We start from the raw sequence: 24,087 nt of genomic DNA, 5'->3' as shown, positions 1-24,087 counted from the left end.
GTGCTGTAAAGTTTAGTTAATTCAAAACACATTTAACACACATTAAACATGGCTTAATAGAGACAGTTTCAAACACAAGTGCATGATTTGGCTCCACTATAACTCGCAGCATTCACATACAAACACTTGTCTTTATCTGGACACATTTCCCCGCAAATCCAACATGCTAACGTTATCAGCACAAGCCTATGGCATTTTACATTGTATAAATTAGCCTAGCGGCTAGCGATCTTTCCCTCTTCTCATAAAAAAACAGGGACAACAGCAACACTTAACAAAGGTAACGCGACATAAATTGGCTCCATTACAACTCACAAGTTTCACTGACAAAACAACTGTCATACTAAACACGTTTTCCAAACAAATACAAAATGCTAACATTATTAGCACAAGGCTATGGCATTTTACATTGTATGCGCGTGCATGTGACCTGTTAAGTGGTTGTGCGCACTGGAAAATAGGGCTTCCCGAAAGCCACTGTGTAAGTCGAACCCGGGATATGCATAATATATGCATATCCCGGGTTTCCGGGTGGATATGGTGGATATACTGCATTATAAACAAAGGCTTGCATTTCGTTTCAACAATTCAATTCTGAGCATCGACCACTTAAGTTCCTGCATTCTGGTGATTTTTTTTTTCAATGTGTGCCTTTTTTGCACCAATTTATGGTGTAAATTTAATTTATTGTGCCAAAATAAAAGTCTTCTACTACTTTAATGCTATTGTTGGGGGAGACAAATGCATGTGTTATAATACTGAGGGGAACGTGAGTTTAAAAACCAACATACCAAAGAGCAGAGTGCCCTCCTGGCCTCTGTCCACGGTGCTAACATATTCAGCACCATGGACAGATCTGACATCTGTTTGGGCAATAGCATTAAATACAGGATGCAAAATTTCCCATCTGCCAAAATGCACTTCAGCATGATTAGACTTTAGACTTTGGAGTGTCAAAAGATAAAAACAAAAACGGGATTTCCTGTACTGTAAACGTGACAATTTGACAAGCAATTACAATGAGAGTATAAAGACAGTGTCACCACCAAGCGGTGAGCGTGAGGAACTGCAGGGATCTCTCTCTCCTGAGAAAATACAAGAGATCATCCTCATCCTCATCCTCCCCCCCTGCGGCGCTCGGTGGAGAGGAGTGTGCATGCTCGGTGCTGGAGAGAGTCCGACAGCTGAGGTGATCTGACACTCCGAGGAGGCGCAGTCAATGAGGGACCAAGCCGAGAAGTGAACCGGTGTGCGCGCGGTCCAAAAACGCCCTCTAAGCGCGAGGGTGGCGAGGAGGGACTGAAGAGGAAAAAATAAGAACTAAATCCCTCCCTTGCTCTGACACAGGAAGATAGACTGCACATTGCATCGCAAAGATGGGGAACCGGGGAATGGAGGATTTGATTCCTCTGGTGAACCGCATGCAGGATGCCTTCTCCGCCATCGGCCAGAACGCGAACCTGGACTTGCCGCAGATCGCCGTGGTGGGCGGCCAGAGTGCGGGGAAGAGCTCGGTACTGGAGAACTTCGTCGGGAAGTAAGTAGCTTTTCCAGGCTGCAATGCATGTTGGTGCATCACACAAGCGGCCGCAGTCGCTTTCATTTCTACACCTCACACATCCTGGTCCCCATCCCCCTTCTGAGGCAGGTTTGAATCCAACGCACAGGCTTCAGTGGATCAGTCCAAGTCGCTGCACCTTTTACAAGTCTTATCGTTTTATCTTCTTTCCCAACACCAAGCCAGGAGATTATTTTGTTAGGCCTACATAAATCCCCAGTGAGGTACATCTGTAATGCATTCAGGGAACCTCACATTTCTGTTAAACAACTTGCCATTTACTACACTAAACCATCTCTGAGTATGACTGGTATAAAGAAGGCTAAGCAAGTTTCTAAACTTAGTAATATTGTCCAAAATAACACAGCTATACACATGCTTATATTGTAAATCTGATGACATCTGTCACAGAGGCAGGGTCAGTTTACATGCTGACTTCCTGCAGAGCACATACAGCTACAGGCAGCTTGGTGGATGTGTTTGTTTCTGTGGCAGGGCTACCATTTTGTTGTCCTCAGGCTATTTAATCCTGACCAGGCAAGGGTGCAGAATGATGCTAGCTGTGTGTGTGTGTGTGTGTGTGTGTGTGTGTGTGTGAGAGCTTTCAGTCTTGCAAACATGCACAGTTTTTGCTCCTGTCAGAGCTGTTGCTGATGATGCTACAAAACAAAGCCAGGGGAACAAATCTGATCTGTTATGCTGCAGTATGACCTTGCAGAGAGAGAAAGAGAGAGGGAGAGAGGGAGAGAGAGACGGTCCACCTGAGCTTTGAGCCCTTCCAGCTCAGCTCATCCATCTGTCTGCCAGTGCTTATGCTGTAAGGGCAGCAAGGGGAGCTTACAGGCAACAACATGGGTGTCACGAGCTAACTGTTGGTCAGAACTTGCTTGTATTTCACTTGATCTCAAGATTTTTTAGTGGTTTCATAGACTTTTAATTCATCAGATGCACAGTGTGTGATTCAGCAGTATTTCCTGCTTAAGCAAGGTCAGTATATGTGTGCATACTGTGGCTCTGAGCCAGCTCAGTCACCCCCACTTTAAACAAGGCCAGCAACAACAGGATTCATCTGTGCAGCAGCTGATTTTACACCATCAGTCTCTTTCCTTACATTTGTTTGACAATAGAGTCAAAAAGTTCACCATGTGGACAGAGTGCTAGCATGTAAGGCATGCCTGAACGTACGTGTCAGTGTAAATCTACACTTGATGCTACCTGTGGGAGGCATATGTTCATAAAGTGGTGACTTCACTTTGAATGTAGCTTATGTGCCTTTCAGGGGATTTAAAGGAGTTCTCCACTGTTTTAGAGTTGCACTCCTACAACATTGTCTGACTTCCGGATGTACACTACAGGTATAAGCTATTTCAGCTGGCATTCCCCTCCCCTTCTGCTATCTGCATGCTAGCGTTTGCAAGGACACTATTGCTGCATCCTTGGCTTAGTCCCACCCAGGATGATTGTGATTGGTTTAGAGAAATACAAAGCATTTTTTGCCAATACCAGCATGATGATGAGTGCTTTTGGACCTTTCTCTAGCACTGACATTATACTGTGGAGATAGATTTGGCTACACCAGACTAGACTCGCGATTGACAGTTAAAAGAATGATAATCTAGGCACTAATTCGGCAGCATGGTGGTGCAGTGGTTAGCATTGTCGCACAGCAAGAGGGTTCCCAGTCCAAATCCAGGGTGGGGGGTTTAAACCCAGGGTGGGGAAGCCCTTCTGTGCAGAGTTTGCAGGTTCTCCCTATGTCAGCGTGGGTTTTCTCCAGGTACTCCATCTTCCTCCCACAGTCCAAAGACATGCAGGTTAAATGGTGACTCTTAAATGTCCGTAGGTGTGAATGTGAGCATTAATGGTTGTCTGTCTCAATATGTTAGCCCTGTGATAGTCTGGCGACCTGTCCAGGGTGTACCTTGCCTCTCGCTCAATGTCAGCTGGGATAGGCTCCAGCCCCCCCGCGACCCCTAACAGGATAAGCTGTTACAGAATATTAATGAATGAATGACTTCCAGTAAAACATTTTCCTTTAAAGGAGCTATATGTAAGAAATCTAAAGCAAATAGTCATAAAATCCTCCTAATATGTCACAGAGACAAAGGAATAATGTTAATATAACATACTGATCTCTTGGACAACAATAGTACGGCCAGAATATTCGCATTTAAAAAAAGATTTTACGGCCCACAAATCATGTTTATGTTTTGAATTTGTGTTTTGGCCTGGTGTGCCACCCACCGCTGTCTACCAGTCACGCAGTCAGTAGAGTCTCAGCATCAGTTACAGTTACGACTGAGCTACAGCAGCACGGCAAGCAGCGTTAGCAGTGTCCCGGTACATAGCATTAGCAGCCAGCTCCTCCTCCGCTGTATCCTGGCAGCAGCGTTAGCAGCAGAGAAGCCGGGCTTGCTCGAACGGTCCGCTGGAAAACCGAAGATCCAGGACGCGGCGACGCGGCCCTGCCACGGCAGCCGCCCATGGGCAAACAAATCAGTCTCCAGCGTGCCGCTGTCCAGCAACCTCGAATCTGTAGGGGAGGGGGGGTGGACATGACTCGCGGCAGTATTTTGAATTTGAGTGCAGTAACCATTTTGGCCACATTCTTACATACAGCACCTTTAAACCTGGTGCGTACATTACCCATGGTGCAACTCGAAGTTTGGTCGTAGATTTGGCTGTGCTATGCTAGTTGCAGCTAATGCATGACATCACTTGAGAACCTTTATCAGATATTAGACAGCTCCCTCTGGAGCTACAGTACGCTTTATAAAACTATGCAGTAGTACTCCCTTTGATGTGTAAACAGACTTTGATGGGTTAAATTGGAGTCCATATCAGTTGCTAAATACCCTTTAATATGGGAAATACACACTGGCATTTATAAAGCAAGCTAAATTGTTATCACCATTCACAGCCTTTATTTTACACTTTCCTCTCCCTTGTCAATAAACATTTTTATGAATGTAATTCCAAAAGCAGTGTTTTGACAGCATCCTACAGTATTGCTTTTGTCACTTATGTCACTTTTTGCTAAGCCTTTCTCAAAAGAATCAAGGTTTTTGTGTGTAATTACTTAAAAGAGTCTCTTAGGAGGGCCACATTCTGCTGCACTCACTACACAGCTGTAGCCATGGAAACAGCTTGCGCCTAATTACGTTGCTTTACTCGAGGGACCAGTGGTTTACACGATCATGACAGGAGGTGGAGAAGGAAGAACTGAAATGTTGTCACAGGGAGTTTATCAGTAATAAAGATGTTAGATGATTTGTTTGTACGTGTCAGTGAGCGCTGCAGTCTGCATCCTGTCATGCAGCATGTGTGTGTTAATGTATGCGCTCCCCTAGTCCAGCTGCAGTGACGTCGCTCGGGTCCTCCCATCCTCCTGCTCCTCCAGTGTTCAACCCCCACTGAACCATTGTGTTCGCATTATCTGGCCTGAGCCAACACACACTTACAGCATGCTGTACTGTGTGTTAGTCACAGCGTCTCTTTTCTCTGACTCTATCTTCACCTCCCTGCCTCTCATTCAGAAATTCACATTGACGGCTCTAAGAAAGTCATTTATTGTGATGATTCTATCAGACCAGGAATCTTGTTTGGCTGTAATTGAGCTCCTTGCTTGGTAATCCATTTTACATTTAATAAAAACTGACAGATTTGTTCTCCCTCTGCTTACGGTTAGCACTGACAATCAATACTAAAGTATGTGAGACTTATTAATGGCAGAGAAACATTTACACCATTTTTTATATAAGGCATATTAGCTGTTTGAAGCATGATTGACTTTCTGTTTCATTGATTTAGGCAAAAATGAGCAACCACAGGACTGATACAGACCTTGCTGGAAGAGCTTACTGTAACATAGACACTGTTACTCCTGATAGTTAACTGTGACACCTCTCCTCTCAGCTGGATTGGATTTTAATGCACGCCTGGCAAGGGCAGCCAACCTCTTAGTGGTAGGCAAGCTGTTTAGATATGCCGCACTGATGGCACGAGGGAACATCTAAGGACACTAATCAAATTTATCCTTTCTCTTTTATCATCTGTCCTTCAGAGGTTTTGATCCTGCTGTCATAATTTGTCCTTACAGTCAACCTTTGTTTTCATGGCTCAGTTTTCTGATTACCACCTCAGTTCAGCTTTACTTCTTAGCTTTTTTTCTGTCTCATTCATTTTAGATTCACCTCAAAGGTGCTTTGTTGCTGCAAAATATAAAAGTGCAGCAAGGTTAAACTTGAATTACAGAGATACAGGCTCTCAGTTATGAAGCAATTTATCTTAAAGTCTGCATTTTGAAATAATGTGGGTCATTGCAGTATTTTTCTCTATTCATTGTTTTCATTTATGCCTTTCTCTTGTCTTAGACAATGACAAGTTGAGATGTATTTGGCTGCCTTTGGGGACTGCTCTTTTTTTCCTTTTCTTCTTGAATAAATAGCAGATTTTCATTTTAAAAAGTGTCTTTAAATAAAGTATGAAGTACTAGTAATTTTGTTTAGGGGGTGGTAATCTTTTAAGAGCTGCAATTAATAAGTATTTTCATTGTTTTTTGATCTTTTGAATAATTTTTCAATAAAGTGATTAATAATTTAATTTTAAAATGTCAGACAATAGCACAAAAAAATGCATTCAGAAGTTCCCGAAGCCCAAAAACAAGTTATTCAATTTGCAATGATACACAAGCAGTGCTTACAGCTGCAAGTATATCTGTTGTACCTGTACACACAGGTTAAGCACTACTCTACGGTATATTCATCTTCTGGTTGTGTCCCATTGGTCCTCCTGTGATTTGACAGTAAAGAAGACATCTCACAAATCTGAATATGAGCACCTCCTCCATTTCCATCCTGCACCTGTCACCCAGTCCGTTTTTATTTCTCCCATGAGTTTAATTAGCAGAAACAAAGCAGCGAGCTTTACTGGTCTCCAGTGCCCAACTCATGCAGCGCCAGCTGGGCGAAACCTGTTAGTGCAGGTGGAGGTGGAGACGTTTGGCCACAAGCTGACATTTGACTGAATTTAACATTATTACACGAGCAGTGTGACAGAGTGAGAGAGAGTTTTAAAATCATGAAGAGTCACTGTGAAAAAGGAAAATATGCATCAACACGAATACATTCAGTAAGCCAGCGTGGCAGATTCTGTCCTCACAGAGTTTCTTTAGCGCTCCACACTTTTTTTATTGCACAGTTATGTCCTCCTGTTTGATTGCATTGTTATACTGAGCAGTATCCACCGATATGTTTCACTATCCTGATTCTGAAAATGGGTCAGACTCATTTAACTTTCAGCACCATGGACAGCTCTTTAAAAACAGTTGATACTAAATCAGTGCCACAGATGCTTTCCCCTACAAGACAACAAATACTGAACATAAATGATCACCTTCCAATGGGAATAACTTCTTTTCATATCATAATGACACATTAATTGGTACCCAAGTTTGTTGTCACTATCATTGTAAAAGCAATGACATAAATAAGACTTTAGGAGTGTATTAAATTCATGTCAGCATTTTACTGCTGTTTCTGTAGACAGGCCCTGAGGGAGAACATTTTTTTGTAACAATTACTTTGACAGATGTAGGGTCACTAGCTGACAGTGGCATACAAATTGAGAAATTAGTAAAAACGTCACATGCTGTATGATGTTCACCTGAGGTGCACTCAAACACAGGAGGATGCTGCTGCTGCGGCATGGTGTGCAGCTGAGCCAACTGAAGCACTTTGTTATCAGTGAATGCTGCTGGCACTAGCACAAACCAGGAACATAAAACTACAACACAGACGTTTTTCCCTCCCTGCTGCCATCTCTATTCCATCCCCCACGCAGAGAGATTAAGTTAATGATATATAGCTGGTTTCATGTATTACATAACACAGAGAGGGCCGGAAGCATTGTGATGAGAAGCAGCAGCTTCACTCATGTGAAAGACAAGGATGGTGCAGTACTCCGTTAAAGCTTTTATTCTTGTCAAATAAAGGAGGAGCGAGTGAAACAGGAACACAGAGGAGAGGAGTCCTTCAAAGACTTACACAGGAACCACTCAGCATGCATATTAAATATTGAAATAAACACTGTATGGAGCCTATAGTTTCCAAGGTGGGCAGAAAAGGCAGATAGATGTAGGATATTTTCCTAAAGCAACTGGTCAAATCAATCTGAGCTAATGCAGTAACACTTTATTTTACAGGTTCCATAGTTTCCTAATGATTTCCTATGAAGAAACTTAATATTAAATATTTCTTAAGTCTTATAAGTGTAGTTTGGTAGTAATAATGGGTGAAAGGGAGACATTGTTCACTTGCACCTCCAGTTCATTAATTCAAATTAATCGCTATTACAGTATAAGAAAGAGTCTTTGAGTCAGTGCACAGAACGTCAGCTGAACATGCAAAAATGTAAAAGTCACCTACAGTCAAACGTGCACTTTCCAATCAATTTTTAATTATCACAATCTTTTATCTTTATCTAGCCCTGTAATTGACTGAAGACCTGGGTGCACCACGCCTCCCGTTGCTGTGACCCCGTAAAGGATATGAGGTTACAGATAATGGATTTATTAATGGATTTATCTTTATCATGGTATAAATGGGTCTTTGTTAGTTTTTAATGCAGTTCTTTCAAGGAAATATTTCTGGAAATGAACAGCTGCTTATACACTAAACACAACTATTAAACCACTGTATAACTGCCTGTTTCTTTCTTCAAACCAAATAAATAAATCACCGTAAACCACAAGGAAATAAAAGTTTCAGTGCACACTATAATACTAGGATTGACACGATTTAATAACATATTACATTAAAAACAAAAAGGAGCAAACTATGCATTCTTCCATTTTGAAATAGCCTAAATAAATCAGTCATTAGACAAAAATGGCCGTGTACTCTAAACATTGTGTCTATGTCTATGCCAGTACTAGGGCTGCAACCAGTGATTATTCTTGTCATCAATCTCATGATTGATTGATAATTGTTTAGTCTATAAAATGACAGAAAATAGTGCAAACTGCCCACCACAACTGCAAAGTGCAAAGCCTAACATGACTTTATTTAATAGCTCATTTTGTCCAACCAACATATTAAACAAATAAAAGTGTCCGTTTGTTGTTTGGCATTTGTGCTTGAAAAATTACTCTAACGATGTATATATTCTAAAATATATTAGTTCCTGTTGATTGACTCATGAAATAATTCAGCTGCTCTAATTTGTACCAAATGATAACGTTTTTTCCAGAAGATATATCCCAGCATTTTCTTTAGCATACTACTGGACCCTTAAAATAAGTTGCCACTCCTTAAGTCACTGCCCTGTTCAGTGAAGTCTTTCTCTAAGAGTGAACTTGTGAACTATAAAAACAGTGTATGGTCACAGTGAGAGTGAGACAGCAATCAGTTTGAGTCAGAGGAAGAGAGGAGACCATTTGTCCTGATACTGCTACAGAGGATTACCACTAATCTCTGTTTGGGCCGCAGTTTACCTGCAATACATTCCCTCATTGGCTCTGCTTTAATCTGGATGTCCACCATCCAGCAACCAGCCATTTCATTGGCTCAATCTACCACTGTAGCTGACAGCAAAACGTGTGTGTGTATGTTTGTGTGTGTGTGTGAAGTGTGTGTGTGTGTGTAAAAGTCATCACCAAAAAGCAGTGTCACGGTCTCATCTATCCATGACTCAAACACTGCTAGGAAGTGAAATTGCCTGGTTGAGCTGGTTCACTGATGTCAGAGCTGTTATTGCTGCACGCATTAGGGCAGGATTACTGTAGATGAGGCTCAAAGTCTGACTGTGTCTGGGAATCGGAAGTGATGTGACGCACATGGAGAGGCCAACAGAGCAATGTGTTGAGTTTGAGTTATTAGAATTAGGGAGGGAGTAGAGCAAACCTAAACAAACTCACTCTTAAGTTGGAAATTCCCTCTTATAGAGCAAGTCCAAGCATAACCAAAAACAAAAGTTAGAGGGCCCTTTGCTGCATGTCATCCCATCTCTCTCCCTTTCCTGTCACTTTTCACCTTTACTATCAAACAAAGACAAAGAAGCCCCAAAATAATCTTAAAAAAGTGAGAAAAAAAGAGAAGAAGAAACCCAGTCTGGAAAACTTTGGTCACTGAGGCATTGTCCTGAAAAATGTGTGATTTAACATATTCATTTTAAATTCTAAAATAGACATACTCATTCAGTTGTTCTCATATTACGTCAGCATTTTTTATGGAATGTTCCCACTTTACCTAAACGATAATGTGAATGAACAATTTATTTGTGCTTAAAGCTTGTTTCATGTGTGAAGCCCTTTTGTGCTGCTGTGAGATCTACTTAAGCAAGAAGGTTGTCTGTGTGTGTGTGTGTGTGTGTGTGTGTGTGTGTGTGTGTGTGTGTGTGTGTGCACTCATCCTTGTACCTGTGTGCAGTGTTTGTACACCACTGAATGTGCACAGTTCAGCAATGAGTCACTACGCCACTGCAGCTGGCACCCACTGGACGTGTGTGTGTGTGTGTGTGTGTTAAATGTCAGAGAGCGAGTGAATGGGTCAGTGGCTGAGAGTTAATTCACTAAAATCATTTTGATTCAAACTGATGCTTAAAAAATAAATTAATGTAATTGGCTGTGACTCTCCGACTGTGATGCTTGCTGAGTGTGTGACCTCCCCTGACCCTGATTATTGATTATTGATCACTGAAAATCAATTAAGAAGCTGTTAGTGGGTAAAATAACCGGGCAGGAGTGTCTGCCATTGGTTAATTTACTGGATACAATATCTGATAAATCAAGGCACTGCATGATACGATATTTCCATAAAGTTGTCCTGCCTATTGATTTGCAAATATCCCAAAATGATCCAATACATCCAGAGATATTAAAGGATGGCTGCCACTATGTAAACAGTATGGAAAAATCTCAGAAGGTGGAAACATTTCTATTGCGTCATGGTGTACATCTTCATATCAACCAACCCTAATGGATAAATGGATGAATGGAAAGACAGATAGATGATCCATTAATTGATTTATAGATTATACTGCATGATATCATACAATGAAGTGGGTAAATGTTTCTGTAAGAAGTCAGAGTGCTCTCAGACACCGACTGCCGAGTGCACTTATAGGTAAGTGCTTGTTGAAGGTATCTTGATGCAACTTTAAAATCTCTTTCCGAGTGTCCGCCTCTTTCTCCTGTTGCAAAAGTATCTGCATTTCCCCTTCTCGTCCTGGTTTGCTCCCTTTTATTTAATTTTTTATCTCTCCTCTGCATCTCCCCTGTGTGGGGGTTGTGTCGGTGCTTTTGGCAGTCACATGTGTGCTTTCATACTCCACCTCACCGTTTCACTGTGGGGGGATGAAAACACAGGAGGGTGGGGGAGGAGGGGCTGTCACCCTCTCAGCAGGATTAGGTAAATGATGAGTAGACAGAGAGAGAGTCTTCCCAGTATTGTGGAAGTATATGTGGTGATATACGCATGTGTGTGTGTGTGTGTGTGTGTGTGTGTGTGTGTGTGTGTGTGTGTGAAAAGCTGATTCCATCTGTGGCTTCTCCTCTGATTTGGAGGATCCTTGTAGTGGCAGTTTGAGGGGAGGATGAGGAGGAGTGGAGTGAGAGGAAGACCCGCAGTTAGGGCCATCTGTCTTCCATAACAGGCGTCCAAGTGGGAGAGAGTGACAGCCACATACACACAAACTTCTGTACACTGGCAGGCCGTCAGGTAGACCAGCAGATGGACAGAAAGAGAGCAGGGTTTCCTTTGTTGGAGAAGGCTGCATTAGTAACAGCAAACATTGGAACAACAATGAAGCTTCCTATCTTTGCTGTGTCCAGTGTAGCAGGTGTGGAGGATAAGCAAACATTTGCGGCTATGATGTCTTTTCAGGCCTTTTTGACGAGCACACAGTTAAAGCTTGTTTGTCATATTGTTTCTTGTGCATTAAGTGACATACTGCAGGGTGGTAAAGGATTAAGAAAGACTGATCTGCAAAACTGAGGATCCCGCAGTTTTATGAGATTATAACACCCAGAAGCAATCATGCAGAAAGGTTTACTTTGATGGAAATAGCAATCTTGTGTCACCGTGATCGTTTTAAAACCAGAAACAGTCCCGAAATTGCCATTACCAACCCACCAGACTCCATTTAAATAAACTGTAATTTTAGCGTGCATAGAGCCAGCGCATTTCACATCTAACTGAGTGAGTCAAGAGTTTATTTTAACCAAACCAGAGTTGGCGATTGTTGGAACAGGGAGAAAGATGAACTTGATCGGTTTTTGTGAGTTTTATTTTGTTTCTGTCAACTTTGAATATGGTGATTTACAATGATAAAATTACTGTTTATTTTAGTTGAGTTTGGTGGGATTGGTGATTTCAGGGCTGCTTTTCTTCAAACAATCAAACAGTCTTTGTAGGAATGATGTCAGTGGCAAAAACAAGCACTTTAAGTGGACACAAATTGACGGTGTGAAAGTGCTCTGAGTGGTTACATTGCATCCTGTTTTGCTGCTGCAGTCCTCAGTGGCCTCGATAAATTGACCCCTTGCTAAGTCCCGCCCTCTGACGCAGACTGGCCAATCATAACATAGTATCGGGCCGGCTCAGACCAGGGTCCGACAACAACACAGCTGTGCTCCATTGACTCTAATGCAGTCGTTTCAGATTTCAGATGTATTAATTATACTCCTAACCTGGAGAGGTTGGAAAAAGATAAACGTTTCTTCCCTGTTCCAAAACCAAAATCAAACCCTGAAAAGTGTAGAGTTAGCTAGCTAGCTACTGAAGATATAGCCTACTGAATGTATACACATGCTGCTTTTTAATGATTATAACAGTAAAAAAGAGACCAACCCTGCTGTACAGGAACCAGTGAAGGGAAGCAGGGAAACTTTGCTGATATTCAACCAGCTGTGTGTCATTGCATTGTACGCAGATGAACGTTGTTTGACTTCACCTGGAGATCCCTGCCTGTCTGGTGGCGGAGATCATGACATGGGGGTAAAGCCAAACACTGTTCATCTGCACACACTGTGATGCCACACAGCTGGTTCAGTATCAGTGAAGTTTCCCTTTATATTCATTGTCTTGTGTGTCGATCAGCAGTGATGTGATGGTTCACTTTTACACTGTGATCTGTAGCCTATAGTTGGGCTTTAGCTTCTAACTATCTTTGTCTTTTTAACCTGCTGCTGCTGCTGCTGCTGAGTCAGTTTGACATCCTGGATATATCAGATATATATATATATATATATATATATATATATATATATATATATATCAGACTGTAGACCCCTCTGTCTGCTTCTCTCTGGAATCACTGTTTCATTTTTCCAACAATGAAAGAATATTTCATATTGATAATATTTCTTCAGTGAGTGCAGTTAGTTACAGTGTGGCCTCCATACTTACGTTGACAGCTTGTAGGACCGTCACGAAGGGGCGGGGCTTAGCAAAGGGTCAACTCTGGACCAATTTCAACAGTTGTTGTTCCCATTAGTCACTTAGACACAAAAACATGGGAAAATAGAGTCCAGGTTGAAAAATAACTTACTCTTTAATACCTATGAAAGCATAAGTAAATAAACACCTGAGGAGTCTGATGGGTCAGACGAGGAGTTTGAGGAGATGATCAGAGAGTTTCAGGTATTACTAGAAGGCAGGCAGCTGATCGCGATTCTGACATCAACTCAGGCTGTCAACTATTACTGATAGTTGTGGCCTCTTCGTTACATCTTGTTTGTTTAATCTGCATAAACACCGAAGTGTAAAAAGGACCACTTGTGGTTTTGCAGGGTGTTATGCACCAGACTATTTCTTAGAGCAACCAGCAGGGACAGACCAGACAAAATGTGTTTGTTAGTGAGCTTTAGAGGTGCTGGAAAATGGATTTTGTTTCCTTCAGACAAGGGAGTCTTAGGGCTGCTGTGAAACTGTGCCTACTCAGGGTAACAAATTTTTTTTGTCTTGGGTGCATCGGTACAATAGATGAACAAGAAAGGACAGCAGAGGAGATATCCGCACACCAATGTAACTGGGCTAGAAAACCATAAAAAGGTCCAGACTAGGGATACACTGATCTGAGTTTTTCAGTCCTGATTTCTTTACCAATTTCAGGCCTTTAGGTCTTGGACAATACTGAGTGCCGATCCGATACCAGTGTGTGCCTCAGTGTGTGGAAGTGACTGTGATCTTTCTTTTATGTGCACGACAAAATCAGGCTTGACAAACATTGCTTTCCCAACGAAATGTAACAACTAAATACATAGATATAAATTTACTGAATTGGTCAAACATATATATTTTTTTAAGATATTTTTGGGGCTTTTTGCCTTTATTTGATAGGACAGCTATAGCGTGAAAGAGGGAGAGAGAGAATGACATGGGGAATGACATACAGCAAAGGGCAATGGGTTGGGAACGAACCCGCGGCCACTGCAGCAAGGACACAGCCTTGTGTCAAAACATATTAAGGGATTAACATTCCAGTTTAAAACAGTACAGCTGCATAAAATGTAAACATAATATGGTCTGCCAGCATGCTGCTGATGCATAACATAGTATGTGCATCTGTAATTAGATGTAAACATAACACTAACTTTAATAGTTCAGCCCCAATCCATCTATTTGAGTCAGTATCAGCCCGATATCTGATATCAGTATCAGATTGGTGCATTCCTACTTGGATTGTGTCAGACTTTATGCTAGGGTGAACGCAAACACGATCCTCATGTTGAACACCTAATTGCTGAATTTGCTTTTTCTCTGGTTAAGTCACAGTTTTAAGCAAAAGCAGTTCAGCCTTGATTAACTCTCAGCTCATGACTCATGTATTCAAACCGCCTTAGGCTTTGCTGCAGGTTCAAACAGAGGCCTCATCTATTTATTATTAATGTCGCTCAGTTGATCTGAAGAATTTGAAGATTCTTTGCTTTTTGCTTGTTATTAAAGCATTCACCTCAGTTTTGTATGATTTGAATACATTTTAAACTTTTTTTTCTTTAAATATGGAAACATTTTGCAGTTCTTCATCTAAATGCTTTAATTACGGCTCAGTCACCAAGCCATATGTTGTGTGGTGACTTTATTTAACAGCTCAGAGCAAGACAAGCTAGTAAACTGCTCTTGTTAGATTGAAAACCACAGTATGTGTCTCCAACAGCCTCTTGTTATTGCTGCTATAACACACACACATTATGCATCACTGAAGAAGAACAGTCCAGTCAGCTGGTTGAGGAGCACACAGTGCCAGTGGCGAGTTGACGCTGATGTTGCATAAGAGGCTGAACACCCTCAAGAAAAACAGTGTTTTGTTCGGAGAAAAAAAATAAATAAATAATGAAAACATGTTGGCAGGCAGTCAGCTGTATGGACACACTCTCATGCATTCACAGACACACACTTCACACCTCAGACACAGCAGGACAGTGTTTTAGTCGACAATAGATGTAAAACACTTTCATATGCACGGACACAGACAATCCTCTGTTACTCTCCATCAAACTGAGAGAGTAGATGGACAGATATTGGAATATTACAAGACAGGAAATACCTCAAGAAACACTAATTCCTTTTTATATTTGTCATTGTTTTCAGTAATTCAGCATCTGAAATTTAAATAGACATTGTAAATGCTACAATACTACCAAAGTAATCGTCATCAGTTTAGGAGAAACTACTGAAAAAGCTCATGCATGTGGCCACAGCACCTCCGTTTTATAGTTTTCCACTTGTCTTTGTATTTGCCTGTGAGCCCTCGGTGTTTCTCAGCTGTGAAATTGTTTTGCAGTCATGTCTGGTGATTTCTCCTCCCTGCTGAGGATGTGTTGATTATCTTTGTAATGACAATCATTAAAACATCACATCACATAAAAGATGTTGAACAGTTGTATTAACTCCCAGAGTCATTGCCAGTGTTTATAAAATGTCAATTTTATCTATTTTGCCTTTTAAACTACAACAAAACAATGTTTTAATGCTACAAGCAGTGCTCTCACTGCACTATACAGGCACAATTATATTAAGTTTTATTCCTACATATTGCTCGGAAAATTTCGGAAACCTTTAACAATTTTTTCCATATTTTTTTTAAACTATTTTCCAACTGGATGTATGCACGATGATGATTCCTGTATAAAAAGCACTGCAGTAAATCAAAAGGACATTTGGCCTGGTGGAACCACAGCTGTTGTGTGAGAATTAGTTGTTATTCAGCATTGCGCTGCAGACACAAACACCCACACATTTACACCCGCTTATTGTCTGTACTTTGCACATTTCCAGTCTTCCCAAAGCCTCAGGATGCTGTTTCACTATCACTAACTCATGTTCTGTTGTCTTTTTTGTCATTTAGTGACTCAAATTGTTGTTCCCTCTGCCTTGTTGTTTGTTTTACTGAGCATCTTGTGTCTGTTGTGTTACAGGGATTTCCTTCCCCGTGGTTCTGGCATTGTGACTCGTCGTCCTTTGGTTCTGCAGCTGATGAACTGCCCCACAGGTAAAAATGTCTCAGCCATAAACATCTACGGAATTAGCTGTTAGTTTCTTCTTTTTAATTCTGAGTTTGGTTGAAGCCAGAATCGAGTGGCCGTTAAACGCATGGCATCTTAAAGTAATTCGGCACTGATTTCAACATTCAGCATCTACAGCAAAATCCTTTCACCTTCTCCACTCCCACTGATTTTGTGTTTCACTTCATGATATGAATGGCATAACAGTCCCAGTCCTAAATAACACCTTTGATTCTTCTAGAACAACAGATAAGACACAGCTTTTAGTTTCCACAGGTGCAAACTTCCCCTATCCTCTCTGAAGTCTAAACATTCCTCCTCCACTCACCTCAAGTAAATACCTTCATTCAGCATCTCCCTCTCTCCATTCATCTCTACAGACTAGGAGATGAAAACAACATCCACATGCTGCTGCGGTTACACTTCACTAGGTTGTTGCGGAGCAGTTAGCAAGCTCTTTCTCACAGCGTACTCATGGTGTGAGTCAGAAATTAATTAAACCTGTTTTCATTTACACAGTCAAGGCTACAGGATTACCTTATAGCAGTGCTTTTCAAACTGTGAGGAGGGTCACAGTGGCAGTTAAAGGGACAGTTCACCCCAAATCAAAAACATATATGTCTCATCTTATTACCTGTAGGGCCATTTATCAGTCTAGATAGTTTTGGTGTGAATTGGTGAGTGTTGGAGATACCTGCCATAGAAATGTCTGCCTTCTGTTGAATATAATGGAACTAGATGGCACTCAGCTTGTGATGTTCAAAGCGCCACAAAAATAAAATACATTCGAAAAAATCAACAGCAATGTGTCTTTCCTAAAATCATGATCCTGTTACTCATGATAATCTACAGACCATTTCGACAACTTAAAAAACAGTTTGGCCTCTTGGACTCTCACTTCTTACCATATGCGCAATTATATGGTAAGAAATGTGAAGAGGATACGGTTCCTGCTTCATGTCCAGAGTGGGATCACCTTCTAAAGAAGGCAACTCTGGCAAGAGGTGTGGTCCCAGATATCTATAACTCAATGTCTATAGCTGCCCCTAATGCATATTTCTCTGTCCAGCTGGCTTGGGAGCATGACCTAAATACATCTCTGACTGCTTCCCAGTCAGTAAAACACTGGTTAGAAGCGACATCTCTTATGTCAGAGTTTATCAATGTCATTTTCCCAGTGTGCCCCAAAGTATGCATGCTGGGCATGCTGGGCTCCCCGAGTCATAACTCAGTCATATCTGAAGACCCTAACTTGATTCACATGTTTTGAGATTCTGTGTGACTTCTACCTCCTGGGGACATCATTATCTCCAATATCCATCATGAATTAATGTCCATAAATCAGTTTAGAGAACAACAACCTAAGACGCTCCTTATAACTCCAGAACTTGCCTGCAATCATCACATTTTAAAGTTTTTTTCAGTATGAAAGCACTTCAGTGATAGCTGTCTATTTGGTGCCACACAAGTAGAGGAATACATGGCAACATTATACTTGTTTATATCTTCCCAAACCCCCAAGTTATGGGGACTGTAGTTCCAAAACTTAGAGATAATAATCCCCCAACACTGAGGTAAGACAAAGAATGATAATAGTTAATAGTTAATAGTTAATGATAAGAGTTAAAAATCCATTAATATTTGCATTAAAGTGCAAAAAACTCCCTTATTTTCCAGGTGAAAGGGTTGAAATTGGGCTAATTTCAGCATTTCTCCTTCACTTTCTTTGTCTTTTCTACTGTCTTCTTCCTGCTTCTTCTGTTCTCCTCCCTTTTTCTCCAATTTCACATTCATTAATTTGTCTCGTTTTACTGTCTTTCCAGAATATGCTGAGTTCCTCCACTGTAAGGGCAAAAAGTTTCTAGATTTTGATGAGGTCCGGCAGGAAATCGAGGCAGAGACTGACCGCATCACCGGGGCCAACAAGGGCATCTCCCCTGTGCCCATTAACCTGCGTGTTTACTCCCCCAATGGTGAGGATGTTTAAACTCCACACAGACACCAGTTTGGGATGCTTGTTCTGCATGTCTGACATTGATAAATTATGTACCACCAAGCTTTTTATTTGGCAACAATGCGTCAGAGGAGGCTCTTTTCAGTTCGCTTAGCTTTCTCTTAGTTCTGCTGTTCCCTTTTCTCCACACAGTGCTGAACCTGACCCTGGTGGACCTGCCGGGGATGACCAAGGTGCCGGTGGGCGACCAGCCTGCAGACATCGAGTCCCAGATTAGAGAAATGCTGATGCAGTTTGTCACCAAGGAGAACTGCCTGATGCTGGCCGTGTCCCCAGCCAACTCTGATCTGGCCAACTCTGACGCTTTAAAGATTGCCAAAGAGGTCGACCCTCAGGGTGAGTGTATGCACACACACACACACACACACACACACATTTCCATTTCACTGTATGTCTACTCCCCCTATTTCAACAGGAAATATTACTTTGCACCCTACTACAATTATTTGATAGTTGCTAGTCGGTCTGGCACGATACCAGATTTTCACTACACGTTTATTGTGGCCAAAGACTTCATGATAACAATATAACCGCTTTGTCTGTGGAAAATACTATGCTATCAATCAAATTTATCTTTAACTTTGCTTATTGTACATTTTTTCTCATTTTTGGCAAATGAATTACACTCCAAATATAGGGAGGTGGAGAACAAGTCTGTTACCATAACTGTACAAAAGCTTACAGAAAAAAGAATTACACTTACTAGTTGAAGGCAACCAGATGGCAGTGGGGGAGGGAGACAACATGAGAACAAGAAGAAACAGAAACGGTTTAAGAAATGCTGAATTATTCACACAATATTGTCATATGTGTATTGTTAACATGACATCAGTATTTCATTTTAAAATATTACCCAAATATGGCGCCTTGACACAAATTAAACTGCCCAACAGTATATGAAGTAGAGTTGATTTGAAGGTTTTACTGGTTGCTTTTAAAGTACTCCATGGTCTGGCTCCAGCTTACATTTGCGAGCCACACAACAAATGCAACAAATCTCTGCTAACGAGTTGCCAGAAATTAAAGGCGATGCTTTTTCTGCCTCTAAACTCAGTCTTCCTAAATGTCTGCTATTTTTTTTCTGTCTCTGCATTAATTGGTCTTTTGGTGTAATGGCACTTTGAAAACTGTCTTTGTATTATCTCAGTTCTGCTAGTTTAATATTGTTTTGTGTTTGTCTAATTTTGCTCCTTTTACCGCAAAGCACTTTATACATTTGTTTAGAAAAGTTCTAAATTATTTAAATAAGTTTTCCACCACATTTGACAGAGATAGAAATCATTGCTTAAAAGGCAGGGGGTCAGCTTCAGAATATAAAACTGTGCTCCCATAAGCTTGAATGCAACCTGAGATCCTCTGGTAGTTCACTCCTGGCCATTCCTCGGTTAAACCTTAAAACAAAGGTGAGCAAGCCTTCTCTGTTCGAGCCCTTCAGTTGAAAAAAGACCTGCCAGAGGAGATCAGGACAGCTAACACATTGTCCTTTTGATTTTAGACTTGCTTTTTATTGACTCGTCTGTTGTTTTGTTGTATTTACCATCATATTTTATAAACTATTTGTTTACTGTCATTTTAATTGTATAGAAAGAGCTTTTTAACTTGTTTTTTAAAAAGCGCTTTGTAAATGAATGTATTATTATTGCAATTGTTATGATGATGATGACAATGATTTTTAGTTGAAATTGGTTGAAAACATAGCAGCAGTATTTGATTTTACCCCACATATGTATTAGGGCGGCACAATATTATAAACAAGTCATTGATGCTGTCAGATAAAGACTTTAAAATGAATACCAGCATCAGCCTGATATGAACATTTCTGTTAATATGGTGACTGATAAGCTAATGCTGTAACTATGCGACTTTAATTTCAATCAGGAGAGACAGAAAAATGAAGTAAAGATAATATTTAACACAGAATATGAGTGTACAGGATAACAGATGATTTGTGCTGATTAAGATTTAACAGAAGTCTTTGGAGCTTGGACACCAGAGGGAGATATTTTGTGGTTGAGGGACATGTGAGCAGCAGCAAGATGAATCCCCCCCACGGAGTCTAGACACTGGTGGTGGTGGTGGTGGTGGTGGCTGGTGACTCTGAAGCTGATGGCTGATGAGGAGGATGAATCTGTAAAGTACTGTTGTAAGGATCATCTCAGGAAGAGCACCATCCGAGTCTGTTAAAGTAGGATGAATTTGACAGTTTTGTTGTTGAAAATGTTACATAAAAACAAATATGGCATGTTCTACTTTTACATGTAACCTAAGTTAGGGGAGTTTCCTTATTTTGCCCAGTGAGTGTCTAAATTTCAAAAAACATTGTATTCTATGTCTGTGTCTGTGAGTGGGCCATCATGATAAAAGTGTGCTTAATAATATGTTAATACAGGAGAGACTTGATGTTCTCTGCAGTTAGGTGGAGAAAAATATGCACATATGTTGGCATCGACATCAGCATCAGCCAAAATGAGTTGGAAAATATCAGCATAACGGTTATCAGCAAAAATCCAATACCACGCATCCCTAATATGCACTCCAGCATCAGAAATGATTTCCAGTGTAGTTTTTAGTCCCATTTTCAGGATCGGTTTGTTATAACTGTGCTGTGTGTGTTTATGGTTGTGCATGAAGGTATGAGGACCATCGGTGTGATCACCAAACTGGACCTGATGGACGAGGGGACGGATGCTAAGGAAATTCTGGAGAATAAGCTGCTTCCACTCAGGAGGGGTGAGCACACACACGAATACACTCACACAAGCAGTGCCTCCTCTCTTTACTTCAGGGCCCTCGCTATGACACACTGTTTCCCTCTTGTGGTGGTGAGCGAGGCAGTCGTACCCAAAAATGTTCAATGCCCTAAGTGCTAAAAAAAGGAAACATGAAAAGGGTGGAAGGGGGAGGGTGTGATAAAACACTCAAGAGTGGGAAATTAAAAAGACAGACAGAAGAAGGTGGAGGAGAAGAAGAGTTAGAGAGGAGAAGGAGCAAAGAGAAAAACACTTTGTTGGAAAAGAGCTTGCGTGTATCTTGCGGGCTGCCCTTTATTGCAATTTGCTGATGTGGTACTTTTCTTTTCCATTTGCACTTGGTTAGGACCCAGGCATGTGCTTTTGAATATTTTCCATGTTCTTTGTTTTTTCTACACCCTCCTGCTCCTTCTTCTTCTCCTCCCCGTCTCTCTCTCTGTCTAATCTGGATGTTCACATTTACAAGGCTGCTGGCTCACAGTTGCATTAGTTATAGAGCATGAAACAGCCTTTAACCGAGTGATGCATGAGAAAACTTAACTGGAGGTGAAACGGGATCCGCGTGACCTGAACTTTCCTGGTTGTTTCTGTCTTTTTCCTTTTTCTCTCTCTGTCTTAAAAAGTTGGACACACACACAGATATTTATTCTTGTAATTTCTCCTTCCTTCTTTTCTCTCATCGTTCGTCTATATTCTTTCCTTTAATCCCATGTCTCTTGAAATGTGGTTTTCCTCAGTTAAACATTATTAAACACAGTTAAGCGGTTTGGTCCTCAAGGGGAAGTTCATTTTGGGTTTGGCTGTTCAAACTTTTATGTAGAAAATAAAGAGAACAGCACACTCTCAAATTGCTCTAATGCAAAACTATACTATCGTCCAGTCAAATAACCAGTCAGGCCACAACTGTTGAATCTATTCCAGTCGCTCTCAGAAATTCCAGGAAGTGATAAATGGAGTTGGATCTGGTTTCTGCAAATCTCACAGCGTTTCAGACTGTATTGTAAATGACCCCGGGACTCCTGTCTGTCCAGGTTACATCGGCGTGGTGAACAGGAGCCAGAAGGACATCGATGGCAGGAAGGACATCAATGCTGCTATGGCTGCTGAGAGGAAGTTCTTTCTCTCCCACCCTGCATATAGACACTTGGCCGACCGGATGGGCACTCCCTACCTCCAGAAAGTCCTCAATCAGGTGTGTAAAAGAGCAACACACAGTTGGAGTCACATGTGACTGTAATATGACCATTCATAGGTCCTGTATTTTCCAATATTTCTTAATTCTGACCTTTGACCTGCACAGCAACTGACCAACCACATCCGGGACACCCTCCCGAATCTGCGGGCCAAGCTGCAGAGTCAGCTTCTGTCCATAGAGAAGGAGGTGGAGGAGTACAAGAACTTCAGACCTGACGATCCATCTCGCAAGACCAAGGCTCTGCTCCAGTGAGTGGATACAGTAGAAGACAATTAGATAGAAACAAATGAACAGATTCATTGATATCTGTATGTCACTCTGCTGCCCCGCAGGATGGTGCAGCAGTTCTCTGTGGACTTTGAGAAGTGTATAGAGGGCTCCGGGGACCAGATTGACACAGCTGAGCTGTCAGGTGGTGCCAGGATCAATCGCATCTTCCATGAACGCTTCCCCTTCGAACTGGTCAAGGTGTGTGTCTGCCACATGTTGTGTTTATTTATGTGTGATTCGGTTTGACAGTTTTATTTGGAGACTGTTTGAAAATGACTGGGGCAGGGAGCAGAAGATGAGGCTTAGATTTCATGTTTGGTTATCGCAAGACTCTCCACAGCTTTGTCAATATTTTCTTTGGACCCTCCACTCCAACTGCAACACCTTCTCCCTCATATCTCAAAATAAAGCGCTAACCCTAACCCCACAAGGTAATGGACAGGATTGCCAAAATGTGACTGTTTGTGGCAGCTTTTTGCAATAAAAAGCTTTTGATTTTGCGGACTTTGGCACCACCACCAAACCCAAAACATGCCCGTGCAATAGCCGTAAAATTTATGCATACAGGTTTGCACTAAGCTGGGGAAAAAAGCGACTTCGCTCTGTGGTTTTGGAATAATCTGCAGGGTATAATACATCTTAAAAATCTAGCTCACTCAGAAAAATTCAAAGCCATGTTAAAAGTCCATTTAGCTGAGAAATGCAGCTGTTTCATTCCATGTGTGTTTGATGATTGTGTGTCCTGTCTGGTGTGTTTTATTTCTGTTTAAACTGTAACTGGTGTGCTGTCTTGGCCAGGTCTCCCTGAGAAAAGAGGTTTCCAACTCAAGCGACTTCCTGGTTGAATAAAGGTTAAATAAATCATTAGATTCCAATTTTTTCAGAACATTAATGGAAGTTGTGGGAATTGTCATTATGCTTTTTGTTTTCTTGTTTTATATTTATATGCAACCCAATTGCTAGACTAAATGTTGGCATTGGTTTGCATTTCTGCAAACCCTGGTTGTTATATTTGTACATTATTATGCAGCCGAAATGCTGAAACTTTATGCTTCTTTACATTTAACATCACTGTGGTTAATGTGGGGTTAGGTTTAGGCAGAAAAACCACTTGGTTATGGTGAGGAAAAGATCCCGTTTTGGCATAAAACACGTGCTTTTGGTGGCACAATCCCAGCTTGAAATGGAGCAATGTCTTGGTAAAAAACAAGTGCTTTTCGTGGCACTATCTCAGCTGGAAACACAGTGACGTATTCCTAAAAAACACCCACATTTGGTGACTAAAAAGCAGCTATAAAGCAATAAAGCAATGACTCACTAAAAAGCAACTGGTTTTGTTGTTTTATTGGTCGTGAACACTGGGCTGCAGTGGTTTGCACCTTGGCAGGCATCTAGGTCAGCTCATACACCACGTCACTTCAGAAATTTGATATGATATGTAGAAATCTAACATATCCGTGGTTTGCAGAAATGTACAATGCCAGCATTTTCCTCTGGCGACTGGGCTGTAATTAGTGGCATTATAGCTAGTTCAGTCTGCACAAAAGAGAGTTTGAGTGTCACACATTCATTTTTTACGCTGATTTATTTGACATAAATCATAATCATATTAAAGTGAAGGAAAATGTGAAGTGACTAAAAAGGGTTTGGAAATGTCTTGCTGTGGTGAGATTAATAAAGTGGGAAATATTGTGTCGCTTTACATTGTTACGTCGATCCCTACTGGGTATCCTTTCCCAGCCTCAGACGGAGAGAAGGCCTCCCCTAGGATTCTGATTCTGGGCTTTTCTGACCCAA

General features: G+C 41.3%; 1 protein-coding gene across 6 annotated transcripts in view; it reads left to right on the top strand.

Annotated features, from left to right (window-relative positions):
* Nucleotides 1-1,084: 1,084 nt before the first annotated feature.
* The window catches only part of dnm1a (dynamin 1a), a 68,881-nt gene continuing 45,878 nt past the window's right edge, over nucleotides 1,085-24,087 (top strand). For all 6 annotated transcript variants that reach the window (XM_049604348.1, XM_049604346.1, XM_049604350.1 and 3 more), the window contains exons 1-8: nucleotides 1,085-1,537; nucleotides 15,975-16,048; nucleotides 17,885-18,034; nucleotides 18,208-18,411; nucleotides 20,707-20,805; nucleotides 21,857-22,017; nucleotides 22,126-22,268; nucleotides 22,353-22,488. In XM_049604348.1, the coding sequence (XP_049460305.1) occupies nucleotides 1,377-1,537; nucleotides 15,975-16,048; nucleotides 17,885-18,034; nucleotides 18,208-18,411; nucleotides 20,707-20,805; nucleotides 21,857-22,017; nucleotides 22,126-22,268; nucleotides 22,353-22,488 (1,128 nt within the window). In that variant the 5' untranslated portion in view covers nucleotides 1,085-1,376. The remainder of the gene's footprint in view (nucleotides 1,538-15,974; nucleotides 16,049-17,884; nucleotides 18,035-18,207; nucleotides 18,412-20,706; nucleotides 20,806-21,856; nucleotides 22,018-22,125; nucleotides 22,269-22,352; nucleotides 22,489-24,087) is intronic.

The sequence above is a fragment of the Epinephelus fuscoguttatus genome, linkage group LG18 (genome assembly GCF_011397635.1).
Source record: "Epinephelus fuscoguttatus linkage group LG18, E.fuscoguttatus.final_Chr_v1".
Taxonomy (NCBI): domain Eukaryota; kingdom Metazoa; phylum Chordata; class Actinopteri; order Perciformes; family Serranidae; genus Epinephelus; species Epinephelus fuscoguttatus.
This window is presented reverse-complemented; position numbering and strand designations above follow the sequence as displayed.